The sequence below is a fragment of the Bos indicus genome, chromosome 1 (assembly GCF_029378745.1).
Source record: "Bos indicus isolate NIAB-ARS_2022 breed Sahiwal x Tharparkar chromosome 1, NIAB-ARS_B.indTharparkar_mat_pri_1.0, whole genome shotgun sequence".
Lineage (NCBI taxonomy): Eukaryota > Metazoa > Chordata > Mammalia > Artiodactyla > Bovidae > Bos > Bos indicus.
The window spans coordinates 142,919,747-142,933,899 of NC_091760.1; the positions used below are offsets into that span (position 1 = coordinate 142,919,747).

The window sequence follows — 14,153 nt, forward strand, 5'->3', positions numbered from 1 at the left end:
ATGGGGTGAATGGATGGCTGGATGGATGGATGAGTGGATATATAGATGGATGGACAGGTGAGTGGATGATGGGGTGAATGGGTGGATTGATGGATAGATAGATGAATAGATGGATGGATGGTTGGGTGAGTGGATGGGTGAGTGGTTAGGTGAATGGATGGATGGATAAGTGGATGGATAGATGGATGGATGGGTGGGTGAGTGGGTGAGTGGATCATTGGATGGATGGATTGAGAGTTTCTCTCCCTTTACAGAGTAAGGCAGAGTTGATGTTTTCCTTCTTACTCTTTTTCAGCTTTATGTCCTCAGTCAAGGACAGTGTGTGTACCGAGGGAAAGTCTCAAACCTTGTACCGTATTTGAGGGACTTAGGTCTGAATTGCCCAACCTACCACAACCCGGCCGATTTCGGTGAGTTGAGCCTTGACCAGCCAAAAGAGGGTCTTTTTTATTCCTGGTGGGTTTCCACTCTTACCTTTAGCCTTCAAATCAAGAATTACTTTAATATTCCACAGATAGTTCAAGTGCCGCCCTGAGGCAGAACTTTCAAGACCAAGTCAAAAGAGGTTTTCTTTCCTCCGGATGAAATACCTGGGACTAGAAACAAGGGACCTGTTGTTAGGCCAAATATTTCCCAATACTTGACTGTGTGATGCTTTCGGTCTAAAGGAAGTTATTTCTAAAAAGAAATAACCTTTAACAAATTCCCCTTTGCATTGATTAATGCAGATGTTAAAATTCAGCTTAAATTTTGACCAAACACAACAAATTTTGACCAAAGCAGTTTTGAACAAGACCCTGGGATCCAGGGCTTCCCTTGTACTTCAGCTGGTAAAGAATCTGCCTGCAATGCAGAAGACCTAGGTTCGATCCCTAGGTTGGGAAGATCCCCTGGAGAAGGGAAAGGCTACCCACTCCAGTATTCTGGCCTGGAGAATTCCATGGGCTCTATAGTCCATGGGGTCGCAAAGAGTCGGACATGACTGAGTGACTTTCACATCACTTCACTGGGAACCCAGGACTTTCCTAGTAGCTCAGACAGTAAAGCATCCGCCTGAAATGCAGGAGACCCAGGTTCAGTCTCTGGGTCTGGAAGATCTCCTGCAGAAGGAAATGGCAACCCACTCTAGTATGCTCACCTGGAAAATTCCGTGGACAGAGAAGCCTGGCGGGCTATAGTCAGTGGGGTCGCACAGTCAGACACGACTTAGCCACTAACACCCTGGGAGCCTAGAGCCCAGGTTAATGACAGGAGTCGCTCCTCCTGATCCAGAGGCTGCAGCTTTTGTGCTTTGCAGCTCATGCTTTATGAGCTCCATGCTCAGTGCCCCCAGGGCTCCCGCTTTGGCCTTTCCTCTTGGCCGGAACCCTCCAGGGCACTGACACCAACGTCCCAAGTCACTTCCCCACCAGATCTGCCCATTGTGCAGCCTGCACGTTTGTCTGCAGATGGCGGCCCCTTTGTGTCCAGCGCCTCTGGAACCATCTCCCTGTCCTCCTGTCAGATCCACCACTTCTGCTCCCTGCTGTCCAAGTGCAAGAACCTGCAACCCCCCTTGCTTGCCTTCTTTTCCTTTTGAGCTTCGTAGTCACTAGACCACCAAGTGCTTGTACACCCCGATCCCGTCCCATTCTCCCCCTCGACCATGGTGCATGGGGTCCTGTCCTGGCCATCGTGTCCTGCTTCCCTGGGGCCCCACAAGCTGGGTGGTCTGAAACAAGAGGAAGTCACGTTTCAGACTCTGGAGGCCAGAAGTCAAGGTGTCCGCAGGGCCGGGCTCCCTCCTGAAGCTCTGGGGGAAGGTCCTTCCTGCCTCATCCAGCTTCTGGAGGCTCCAATGGTCCTTAGCCTGTGACCCAACATGGCTTTTTTCTCTGTGTTTCTCTGTGTGTGTCTGTATGTCACCTCCTCTTCTAATAAGGACACCAGTCATTTGATTCAGTTGTTGTTCAGTCGCTAAGTCATGTCCGACTCTCTGTGACCCCATGGACTGCAGCACAGCCAGGCTTCCCTGTCCTTTACCATCTCCTGGAGTTTGCTCAGATTCATGTCTATTGAGTTGGTGATGCCATCCAACCATCTCATCCTCTGCAGCCCCCTTCTCCATTTGCCTTCAGTTGGATTCAGGGCTCATCCTAAATCCAGGATAATTTCATCTCAAGATCCAAAACCAATTACATCTGCAAATAACCTTTTCCAAAGAAGGCCACATTCTGAGATTCCAGGTGGACATGAGTCTTTTGGGGGGGCACACTTCAACCCATTCCATTCCTCCTTCTTGGTCTCCTGGTCATCTGCCTTCCTCACTCAGTTGTTTTACTTTCAAGCATCCAGCCCCAGCAGTTCCCCAGACCCCACCTTTCCTACACATCCTCTCCCAAGTTGTGTTCCATGAGATGCTATTGCTGGGAAATGCCTCTCTCTTACAAGAAGGGCGCTCTGACGAAGCCGGGCCAGAGTGGGGTGAGCGAGAAGGAGATGCGGGCCGAGGGAGAGGAGGAGGAGTCTTAAGCATCCTTGATGGTGGGGATGGTCCGGTTGGCTGCATAGTCGTTCAGGAGCAAGGACAGTGGGGGACAGGTGCTGCTGAACAAGGAAGGGCGGTGAGGTCCATGGCCAGCAGAGAGATGAGGACCTATAGGGAAGGACAGATGGGAGGAGAAAGACCAGGGCACTGGGGAGAGCCCAGGGAGGGGCTCCTCAATATCATGCCTGAGGAGAGGGAGAGACGTGGGGAGAGAGGGGCTGTTTGGAGGGTGGTGGGTGTGAATGACCAGCAGAGCAGGCAGTTCTGGCTGGGTTGGTGTCAATGATCGTGACATTCTGGTGGGGCCAGGCTCTCCCGGTTTGTGATCCGATGCAGAGAGAGTTAGCTGTCCTGGCCTGGGCTCTGGAAACAGCTGGTTTTGCCAGAAAGGGTCCCTGGGGGCATTGCGTTAGCAAGAATCTTACTGAGATGAAGGATCAGGTCCTACACCAGGAGGAATGGGGGAGGGTGGAGGGAGAGCACAGGTGGGAGGAGAGGAAGGAGCAGCAGGTGCCAGGGGAGGGTGGACCCCAGAGAGAAAGAGCAAGGTGGGACCTTGGACAGTCTGGGGTACAGAGGAGGCGTGATACCAGGGTCAAGGAGGGTCGGTGGAGGTGATGCTCCCTGGGGATCTGAGAGGTGGGGCTTGTAGTCCAAAACCTCAGCAAACCCCTCTCAGGACCCCCAGCACTTCTTCTTGGTCCCAAAGAGCTGCCTCAGTGCTCATCGCTCACCCTCATCCTGGGAACTGCCTTCCCAACAGGAATCTTGCTTCCTTCTGCCCTCCTCTCAGCTCCAGCTCTGATGCATGCATGCCCATGACCAGCACTTAATAAACACTAGACAGATGAGTAAGTTAATAGATGCATGAGCTCATGACTTCTCGGGCTGTCCAACATCACAATCTGTATTTGCATTTCCAGCCTCCTGATATGATCAACGGCCTTGCTGGGCGTTGAGAAAGGAAACATTGGCCGCTAAATGATTTTTATCACACCATTAGCATCCTCACGCGGCATCTATATAATCAGTTAAAAGATATTCCCACCGGATTACTGACTTTGTTGCAAAGGAAGAGGCCCACATGAGCAATGCTGGGCTGAACGCTCTGTCTCTCTCCTCTGTGCAGTCATGGAAGTCGCGTCCGGCGAGTACGGTGACCAGAACGGCCGCCTGGTGAGAGCGGTCTGGGAGGGCAAGTGCGACTCTGACTGCAGGAGAGAGCCTGGGGGCGATGCCGAGGTGAATCCTTTTATTTGGCACCGGCCCTCTGAAGAGGTAAAGCAGACAAAACGATGGAAGGGGTGGAGAAAGGTAATGCACACCCCCAGCCCCCGGGAGCGCTGCACGCCGCCCTGCACGCCTGCTGCACGAGCACTTTCCTCAGCTCAGAGGAGGGGGCGTCCGGGGGCCGGGGGGCTCACCCCTCCTCTCCCCCTTGGTGTGTCCCCAGGACTCCACTTCCATGGAAGGCTGTCACAGCTTCTCTGCCAGCTGCCTCACCCAGTTCTGCATCCTCTTCAAAAGGACTTTCCTCAGCATCATGAGGGACTCGGTAAGGCGGTGTGCAGTGGTCTCCATGGCAACAGAAGCTGAGGGGTCACCTTTGGGTCTGTTCATCTGCTTGCGCTTTCCTTTTTCTGCATCAGTCAGTTTTCTGTGACGCCGCAGTAACAAACACTCCCTGGCTGCTAGTGGTTATGACAGTAGTCATGTCTGGTTCGTGTAACCCGTGGGCGGCTGTCGGTTGTGGTCCTGCCCCATGTGTCTTCTCGTCTGGGGACCCAGAATGGAGGACCGGCTCCGGTTCTAGAAAAGAACGTGGCAGGGGAAAGTGTCAGAGAAACCCAATGGCAGCCCTTATAGCTTCCTGCTCCTGGCGGGGTGGCGGAACCTGCCACTGGTGCTCACGTTCCATTGGCCAAGGCTGGCATCAGGGAGGGGATTCCTCCCTCTGGGAAGCCCCACCCAGCAGAGGAAGGAGTTGGTGAAGGATTGGGAATCAGAACAAGATCCAGCCTTTCGAGTGGACAATCTGACAGCCTGTGTAGGGGGTCCCTGAGTGCCCAGGAGCCTCTGGAACCCAGTTTGAAAGATAGAGGGGCTGGGAGCCATCCAGCCCCTGCTCTGCAAGGGTGGGTCTGTCCTGCGGCCGTTCTTTGTCCGCTTCACCACCGTTCTTGTCACTTGTCCCCTCCTCCGAAGGGACACAGTCCTGGTTTGCTATGTTGAAGGGGATTTAATGCAGGATAGAAGTTCCTTCTGCTTGAACAGCAGTGAAATGCTGCCCTGTGAGTTTGTGTGTGTATGTGTGTGCGTGTATGCACACACACACTCACATGAGCTGGTGTAGGGTCCTGGGCTTGGTATAATGGAAGCTTAAACTAAGAGTAGTGAATGAATGGGCTTCCTGGGTGACTCAGTCGTAAAGAATCCGTCTGCAATGCACAGGCCTCAGGAGAAGCGGGTTGACTGCCACCTTTCTGGAGGGAAGGGGCAGAAGCCTTGACCGCCCCCTCTGGGGCCCCTGGTCTCCTTGTCCTCTCACTGCCCACCTCCGAGCTTGCACACCTGAGTGTGGACCTTGTCTGCCCAGGTCCTCACGCACCTGCGGATCACGTCCCACATCGGCATCGGCCTCCTCATTGGCCTGCTGTACCTGGGGATTGGGAACGAAGCCAAGAAGGTCCTGAGCAACTCCGGCTTCCTCTTCTTCTCCATGCTCTTCCTCATGTTCGCGGCCCTCATGCCCACCGTCCTCACATGTGAGTGCCTGGTCCAGCCTGCGCCCACCCCTCCTTCCTTGTCTGCCACTAAGTCGTGGCTTTCTTGGCCACAAACATAGAGTGTTTTATTTTATTTTTTAAAATACCATTTTCTTTGTTGACAGATGTAGGTATGATTGTATGTTCTGTTAGATGAGAAAATGCATACCATGTTTAAGCCAAAGGAGTGAATCACTAATGGAAGATCTGTAAGCCTTGTGGAAGGCTGAGAGATTTTAAAAGGTTTTCTAATTGGGAACCCCTCAAATGCTACTGTGTGAGCATTACCTCGTTCAGTTAAGATAGCCCTGGTGCAGCCAAATTTGTGAGCGGGTAAAGCTATTCTGGGTTGGAAAGATTCCCTGGAATAGGACACGGCAACCCGCTCCAGTATTGTTGCCTGGAGAATTCCATGGACAGAAGAATAGGGCGGGCTACAGTCCATGGGGTCGCAAAGAATTGAACACGACTGAAGTGACTTAGCATGCAGCAATGCTGTTCTAGGTGGATTTCTGTGCAATTCTAGGCTGCTTGCAGAGCAGGCTGCCCTCAGCCGCTTCAGGGGGACATTGTGGAAAACTGGCTTCACCAGGCTCCCAGCCTAGACAGCTCTTCCAGCAGTTCCTCCTCCTTAAGTTGCCCTGAGTTTACAAGGGCAGCTTCTGAGGACTTGCCCAGGGAAAGGCATTGCATTGTCAGTTACTCAGTGAAAACAGGTTCAGCAGGAGATACTTGGACCAGTCACTACAGTGATGCCAGCGTACTAGGCAGTTTCTCCAGGCAGGTGAATCATTTCATACCTTTCCATTCAAACTCCAGATATTAATACTTGAAGCACTTCAGATTCACAGGAAGGCAGCCCAAGTTGGGGCTGCAGAGGGCCTTGCAGGAGACCCCTTGTCTGAGTTCTTGGAGTGCTGTAATGTCCGAGTGACCCTTTTCACTTTCCTGCCCCCTAGTTCCTCTGGAGATGAGCGTGTTTCTCCGAGAACACCTGAATTACTGGTACAGCCTGAAGGCCTACTACCTGGCCAAGACCATGGCGGACGTGCCCTTTCAGGTGCGCATGCACCCTGGCGTGGCATGACGGGGCGGGGGTCTCCAGCATCCCTGGGGGGCGGGAGGCACGGCTTGCAGGTGAGGGTGACGGGCGCTGTGTTTCCAGATCATGTTCCCCGTGGCCTACTGCAGCATCGTGTACTGGATGACGTCGCAGCCGTCTGACGCTGTGCGCTTTGTCCTGTTCGCGGCACTGGGCACCATGACCTCCCTGGTGGCGCAGTCCCTGGGCCTGCTGATCGGAGCTGCATCCACATCACTGCAGGTACCAGCCAAGGATGTACCATGGGGCGGACCTTGCTTCCCCACCTCCACCCATGTGGCTGGGGCTGCGGGCCCTGTGGGCTCAGTACCCCGCCCCTGAGACCCCTCCTCCTGATTCTGTCCTGACTTCCCAGCCTGGCTTCAGCAGGTCGGTCAGTCGGTCGCTGGGGAAGGGATCAAGGTGTCCTGGCTGCTCAGGATTGGCAAATTGACAGCAGCAGGTGGCCTTACGGGTCATGGGGCACACCAGTGCTGTTCTCACCAAGCACCTGTTTGGGGAGGAGCGGCTGGTCTCTGGCACAAGGACGGGCTGAGTTTGTGCCCAGCGGCCAGCTGGACCTGTGATTGAACATGAGCTCATTGAGTCTAAGCACCCCCACAAGTTAGGTGCAGTCCTCCCATTTCACAGATGGGGAGACTGAGGCCCAGAGAGGCAAGGTGATTTTGTCACAGTCACGCAGCCAGCTCTCAGGCCAAGCTCTCAATTCCTATGTTTTGTTGCCTCTGTGGGATCCACACAGCTGTTCCCCAGACAACCCCATCACAGCTCACACTCCCACCTGCCCAAGCCCCTCCACATGCCCCTTCTGGATGTCTGGTGCCACCTACTCCCAGCCTGCCAAACCCACTGTGTGCACAGTTTTTGCATCTCCAGGGCTTCATGTGTTCAGGCCAGTCTGAGCCTTAGGAAACAAAGCCAGAAGCCTGGGGAGTCAGCACCCCACGGCTTTCTGCTGCCCCCTCCCCTGCTGCATGGCCTCGTGTTCCATGTCCACGGCCTCTGGGCAGCACCTGCATCCATGGGCGGGAATGGCAGTGGTGTCCATCTCACAGCCAACAGCCGTAGAAAGTGCTGGGCCCATGCCAGCTGCTCTCAGCACCCAGGGAGTCTCACTCCTGACCCTTCCTTGCTGGGACACAGGATGTCAACTCCTCAGGCGTGTGCCTCCCACCCCACAAGCGCCCTCATGGCCCCACCAGCATCTCTCTGTCCCTGCTTTTCAGGGCCTCCATGCTCTTTCAGCCTCCGTCCCCTCTGCTGGGTTCTGCTGGGTCCTGCTGGGCACCAACCTGGCTCCTCCTTGTGCAGGAGACCAGACTGCTCCTCCCCAAAGGGGTGCGTCTGTGCCATCCTGGTCCTGGATGACCTGGATGACCTGGACGACCTGTCCTGACAGCTCTGGCCCTTTCCTGGAAGCGTGGGCTGTGGGCTCCGGGCCCCCTTAGGAGGAGGGGGTGGGTAGGAGTAAGGTCCTTCTGTGTCCCCTCCCAGGTGGCGACCTTCGTGGGACCCGTCACGGCCATCCCTGTGCTCCTCTTCTCAGGGTTCTTCGTCAGCTTTGACACGATCCCCACCTACTTGCAGTGGATGTCCTATGTCTCTTACGTCAGGTAGCCTGCGGGGCCCCTTAGAACTAGGGGCCTTTAGGACAACAAAGGGAAGGGAACTGGGGACAGGCAGAGGCTCATGAAAGCCCCTCCTTGGCCGTCAGCTAGATGCGAGGTGGATTCTCAGGTCATGAACCTAGAAAGTATCAGTGCCTTTTTCTTCCCAGTTGTGTGTGCCTCACCTTCACACACAGACACACACACACACACAGACACACACACACACACACTCGTGGATAAAATAAACCCTAGCTACTGGTGCCCTGGAAATGGCAACTCACCCCAGTATTCTTGCCTGGAGAATCCCATGGCCAGAGGAGCCTGGTGCATTATGGCCCATGGGATCGCAAAGAGTTGGACATGACTGGGCGACCAAGTAAGCATTCACTGGTGCCCTGGACAAGCCATGGCAACCCCATGTCCTACGTGCTTTAGAGAGCTGCCTTGAAGAATTTCATTCTTCTCTGGAATAAACACTGCTTATAACAAGGTTCTTATTGTTGTTCAGTCGCTAAGTCATGTCTGACTCTTTGCACCCCCATGAACTGCAGCACACTAGGCTTCCCTGTCCTTCACCATCTCCCAGAGGTAGCTCAAATTCATGTCCACTGAGTCAGTGATGCCATCCAACCATCTCATCCTCTGCCACTCCCTTCTCCTCCTGCCTTCAATTTTTCCCAGCATCAGGGTCTTTTCCAATGAGTTGGCTCTTCACATCAGGTGGCCAAAGTATTGGAGCTTCAGCTTTAGCATCAGTCCTTAATGAATATTCAGGACTGATTTCCTTTAGGATTGACTAGTTTGATCTCACTGAAGTCTAAGGGACTCTCAGGAGTCTTCTCCAACACCACAGTACAAGGTTCTGAGTAAGAAATCCAGTGGAAAACAAGACATGTCTCAAGCGTCCTCATATTCTTGAACAAGACTGCTCTGGTGCCTTAGCGCTTCAGCATCAGATTTCACGCTCTTGGCTCACAGGCGCTTTGGCACCTTGGCCCTCAGCAGGCAGGGCCGGTCATTAGAGCTTGTGCCCCCAGCCACAGCCATTCCACATGACACCTAGGGTCCCAAGCTGTGAACAAGCTTGTGTTTTCTAGAATGTCAATTCAGAGCCAGGTACATTGTTCCCGAGAACAAAATCGAAACAAAGCCCTTGTGCAGAGTTTCAGCAATGGTGCACCTTTCAAGACCGAGAAATCAGAGACCCGTGTCTTTCTTCTCGGAATTAGCATTTTTGTTCTGATAATGCAGAGCTGGAACAGAATGAAAGTTGGTGCAGAAATGTTTTATTCAAATGCTCTGCAGGCCTTGAAAAGCTCTCAGACCTTTTATTCTATTTAACTGTTAAAAAAAAAAAGGTGTGATATCAGAAGTGATCAATGTGTTTTTCCATTCGTGTCACCTCTGAACAATACCCACTCTTGGTTAAATTTGGGTTGTTTTTTTGTGTGTGTGTGGAGACTTTGGAGGCAAGGAAATTGGAAGACACTCGGTCAAGCTGTTGAGTGAGTTTATGCTAGGAAGCTGCAGAGTGGTTAAGAAGTATTCCAGGAAAAAAGACCTCCAGGGAGGGAGGGAGCCAGGCTGAGGATGGGGTGGGGGGGTCAGTGTACATTCCACAGACATGGGCAGAGGTAGGGATGGGGGGGTCCTGAGCCCTCCTCACTCTGGCGTCCCCCCCTCAGGTATGGGTTTGAGGGGGTCATCCTCTCCATCTACGGCCTTGACCGGGAGGACCTGCACTGTAACACCAACGAGACCTGCCATTTCCAGAAGTCAGAGGCTATCCTGCGAGAACTGGACGTGGAGAACGCCAAGCTCTACTTGGACTTCATTGTCCTGGGGATTTTCTTTATCTCCCTGCGTCTCATCGCCTACCTCGTGCTGAGATACAAAATCCGGGCCGAGAGGTAAAGTGCTGCAAAGCCAGAGAGAAGAACGTTGGACACCGTGGCCATGGGCCACTTCCAGAACCCTTGCGGGCTCAAGGACACAGACCCGCCTGTGGACCCTGGGGACTACGTCGGGTTGTCAGGCAGCGAACCTGTGCTGGACTTCGCCGCCCCACTGAGTTGGGTCTTCTCTCCATTACCCTTTCTAGCTATAACTAGGAAGAAGATGTAGAATGGTCTTTCTTTTTCACATGCAGAAATTTTTAAAATACAACCCCTGAGGCAGAATTTAAAACTGCCACATAGTGGGTGGCAAGAGGCTTCCTCAGCAGAATTCTTCCTTCTCACCAGGGAGCTCTGGTTCTGCACGAGGAATGTGGGTGGTTTCCCGGGGCCCCTGGGCAGTCAGATGTCCAGGGGTGGAAAGGCGAAGCCAAGAGGGACTCCATCCTGTGACTGGTATTTTCATAGTTGCATCTTTCTACAGTTTGTCTCTTTTTCCAACGAGAAGTCGTTTTCCAAGTCAAAAGTCGATCAATTTCATTCATTTCCAGAAGCTATACCTTTTTAGTACTTGGTGAAGAAAATTATTCAGGGTAAACCTACTTCGTGGAGAGATGTGAGGGGTTTGGCTTGATCGCTGAGCTGGTCTCATTTGCAGACAGAACCTGGGAAAGACACAGCTGCTGGTTGCAGGTTGGAGGAAAACCTTGGAACCAACCATGTGCACTAAGCCATGCGGGAATTTTTTAAGTTGTACAGAAAGTTGTAAGGCAAATTCGGCTATCTCTTTCAAAATCTTTTATTTCCCCCGTGCTTCTTATTTTCACTTAAGCAAAATATATTGGGGTTTTTTTTTCTCCTAACTTTCTGAGCACCTTAATTTTGCCTAAAAATTCTAGAAGCTCAATCCTGCTGATTTTTTACAAACATTTTCTCTTCCCTCACTTATCACATCAACTACCTCCACTGAACCTGGGCTCAGAGAAACCCAGATGTGAATGTGCAGGATCTGCAGGTGTAGCCCATGAAAGATGTACTAATTGCATAGGAGGGAAGATGCTGAGATTTCCTGAGAATCCAAGGCCTTTGTAAAAAACTGGCAAAAGCTTAGTGTGGCCAAGACTCTGGAGCTCCATCAAACTGTGTACTGAGAGCCATGGGAGATGCTGTCTCCCACATCTGGTTTCCATGGCAACTCAGCGGCACCATCATCTTTTCAGTCTTTCCGGATTGGAAACTTCTTTCCAATGATGCGATCACCTAAGCAAAATCCCTCTAGGGCAAGAATCATGGGCACTTCTGTAGGGTTAATGGCCTTTGAATTCCTGGCAGGAGCCTGTGTGCTTGTCAGAATCAGTGTGGCCACAGGGTAGAAGGGGGTTCAGGCCAAAGAAGGTTTCTGAAGGAAACAGAACTATTTTCCCCTTCTAGGATGCTGTAACCTGGAATCAGGGTCTCCGAGTGAATCTGCTTTTTTGTTGTATGGAAGTTTGATTAAAAAAAAAAAAAACCCTTACTGCAATGGCCTGAGATAATATCCGGGCTTCCCAAAGTGGCTCAGTAGTAAATAAACCGCCTGCCAAGCAGGAAATGTGGGTTCGATCCCAGGATCGGGAAGATACCCTGGAGAAGGAAACGGCAACCCACTCCAGTATTCTTACCTGGAGAATCCCATGGACATAGGAGCCTGGCAGGCTATAGTCCATGAGGTCACAAAGAGTCAACACGACTGAGCAACTAAGCAACAACAAAAGATAATATCCAAGTAACTTGTTGATTTTATTTTCCTAAATGGGCTTAGTTAAGAGGTTGGGGAGGAGGGTGATGTGCCATCTTTCACACATTGAAATTTAAACCAGGGCCACTTGCCAAGTCTAATTCTTTTAAGTAATTTCTGAATGTAATGACTTGGATCTTCCTTCATCTGTGATTTCATTTCTTCATTTAGAAGGAAGGAGGAAACTTCGGATGAGTGATGTGCTGCCTTTCTGGTTGTCAGTATAGGTGAGAATGTAAGTCCAGAGAATCTCTGATCCATGGGGTTGAGGAGAGGAAGGAGCTCCACTGTGTTCTAACCCCCGTGGCTCCTCAGAAGCGTCAGGTCCTGGCTTTGCTGACCAGCCCATCTTGGGAGCCTTTCGCCTCTGTCTGCAGTACCTCAGACCTCCCTTTCACCTACTCTTACTGAACATCAGCTTGAGAATTAAATGCTTCCAAAGCTTCGTATGGGTGACATGGGAAGGAAAGACACCAGGTAAACATTTTACAAAGGTGCTGGAATCTGATTAAGTCACCTTGGGAGAGGGCCCTTCTGGACCAAGAAACAGGACTTAAGCTTTTAGGTAAAAACTCATCCTAGAGATCCACAGAAAGGTCATTTTCCCACCTGAGAAAGGTCAGGGGCAGGCCAGTGCGTGAGGTAGAAAGGCCTCCGGTGGGTTCACGGCTGAACATCCCCCCGTGTGCCTAGCATCCATCATTCCTCACTGGGCGGCCCGGCTGTGTGCCTAACCAGCTCCTCTGCTTGGGTCCTCACTCGCTAACGTGTATTGATTCCCCCTCACCGCCTCCCCGCCCCCCGCATGCTTGGTGCAGCCAGAGCACCGAGGCTGGGGAGGCTCAGTGAGGCCCTGGGTGCTAGGACCAGGAGAGAGCCAGGTCTGACCCCAAATGCTCTATTACTTTGCTCTGCCCTCTTGCCTCCTATTCTCAGTGTGTGAATGGACTCGAAAGTGCTTTTCAAGGTGTAAAGTGCGAAACGAGGATAGTTCTGGACTTGCTGTCACCGTGCAGACCATGGGGATGGGGGGCAGCCTGCTCGTCTTTCCTCAGTTGCCTTTTGTAGGGGGGTCCCGAGCTGGCCTGGGGACCCAGCTTCTTACCCCTACCCCACCCACCCACCCACCCTGTCTCAGTGGAGAGGTGCCTTCCTCTGCCCGTGCCTGGCTGTAGCTTCCTAACGCAGCCTGCCTGTGGGCTGGCTGGGGTCCGAGAGGGTCCAGTGTGTGTGTGCCTACGAGTGTGTGCACACATGCGCAAGGGCATGCGCCAGCTGGCTCCGGGTGTGTATCTCACAGTATTATCTGTGGCGTCTGTAAATCTTTACTTGTCCTTTACTCCAAGAAGGAAAGAGAAAATTCCCCGACTTCACACCTGCCGAGCAGATGGTGAAGCATAGTCAGAACCAACTCAGTCTTTCAGCAAATGCCGGCTTGATCAGCGTGTGGCAGAAAGCAAACCCAAACGACCCAGCTGGGCGGAGGGAGGTGCAGTGTGTATGGCCATCAAGTTAGAGGCTCTGAAGAAATAAGACCGCTAATAAAATATTTTATAACTTTTCACTTGTGTTCAGTGTTAAATGCTTCAGACTCAAAATACTGGGCTTGGATCTGACTCAGTAAAGGGGAGGGGTCTTTGTTTGTATTTGGAATTATCCTTGCTGACGTCCAGCAGAGGTTCTGGTTCATTCCTCAGTGGCCCCGTCTAACGCCTGATTGTAAATAGTCTCCTTTCTCTCAGTAACTTTCGTGTCTCATGTTGAACTGTCTTAAAGTTCTGTTTTTCTCCTCTGTGTTCCAGCCTCCTCACCCATCTCTTCCCCGCCCCCTTGTTAATGTGAGCCAGGGCTTTAGAAAGTGCCGACAGCCCAGATTCACAGGGACCATGTGTGCCTCCCTTGCGATAGTCCTAGGGGACAGGGACCGTGGAAGCTGGTGTAGGGTGTTGCTCGGCTCCCTGGTTTTGGTCAGGAAATACACCCAGAGCCACACTTTCCAGGGAAGTGTGTTTAGGGCTCGTTGTCATCATGGGCTTGCCTCTCTCCTTGGGGACACAGAGGATGGAGCCAGGCAAGTCCCAGGATGGGCGGCCCCTGCGTTTCTGCTAAGTGCCCGGAGAGTGTGTGCAGACACTGAAGAGCTCCCTGGAGTGGGGCAGGCTTGAGAGCCTCCCTCTGCTTCCTCTCTGCACCACCGCTGCCCTGCGGATCCCACCCTTCTCTGCAGCTTCCATTTAAGGTCTGGTCCTTCCGGTCCCTGCACTTGACCTCCTGCCTCAGGGAAATGCCCCAGAGACAATCGCCTTCTGCAAAAACAGGTGTTTCTGATGTCCCTATTGGGGGTCCCCCTGGGACCAGAAATGGGGGAGCCCCACACCCTCCCTGTGGAGTCCACTTTTCCCACCTGCAGGCTCCATGCAGCCTGGGCTGAAAATCCCACTTTCTGGGCAGGAAGTCGGCATGCAGTTGAAGCATTC

At 52.5% G+C, this 14,153-nt stretch overlaps 1 protein-coding gene across 3 annotated transcripts in view; it reads left to right on the forward strand.

Annotated features, from left to right (window-relative positions):
* Positions 1-13,240, forward strand: part of ABCG1 (ATP binding cassette subfamily G member 1) — a 65,583-nt gene extending 52,343 nt beyond the window's left edge. For 2 of the 3 annotated variants that reach the window (XM_019962980.2, XM_019962995.2), the window contains 8 exons: positions 296-410; positions 3,657-3,841; positions 3,981-4,082; positions 5,124-5,292; positions 6,252-6,352; positions 6,458-6,616; positions 7,889-8,007; positions 9,690-13,240. In XM_019962980.2, the coding sequence (XP_019818539.2) occupies positions 296-410; positions 3,657-3,841; positions 3,981-4,082; positions 5,124-5,292; positions 6,252-6,352; positions 6,458-6,616; positions 7,889-8,007; positions 9,690-9,918 (1,179 nt within the window). In that variant the 3' untranslated portion in view covers positions 9,919-13,240. The remainder of the gene's footprint in view (positions 1-295; positions 411-3,656; positions 3,842-3,980; positions 4,083-5,123; positions 5,293-6,251; positions 6,353-6,457; positions 6,617-7,888; positions 8,008-9,689) is intronic. The other variant, XM_019962989.2, reaches the window with a different exon arrangement.
* Positions 13,241-14,153: the final 913 nt, after the last annotated feature.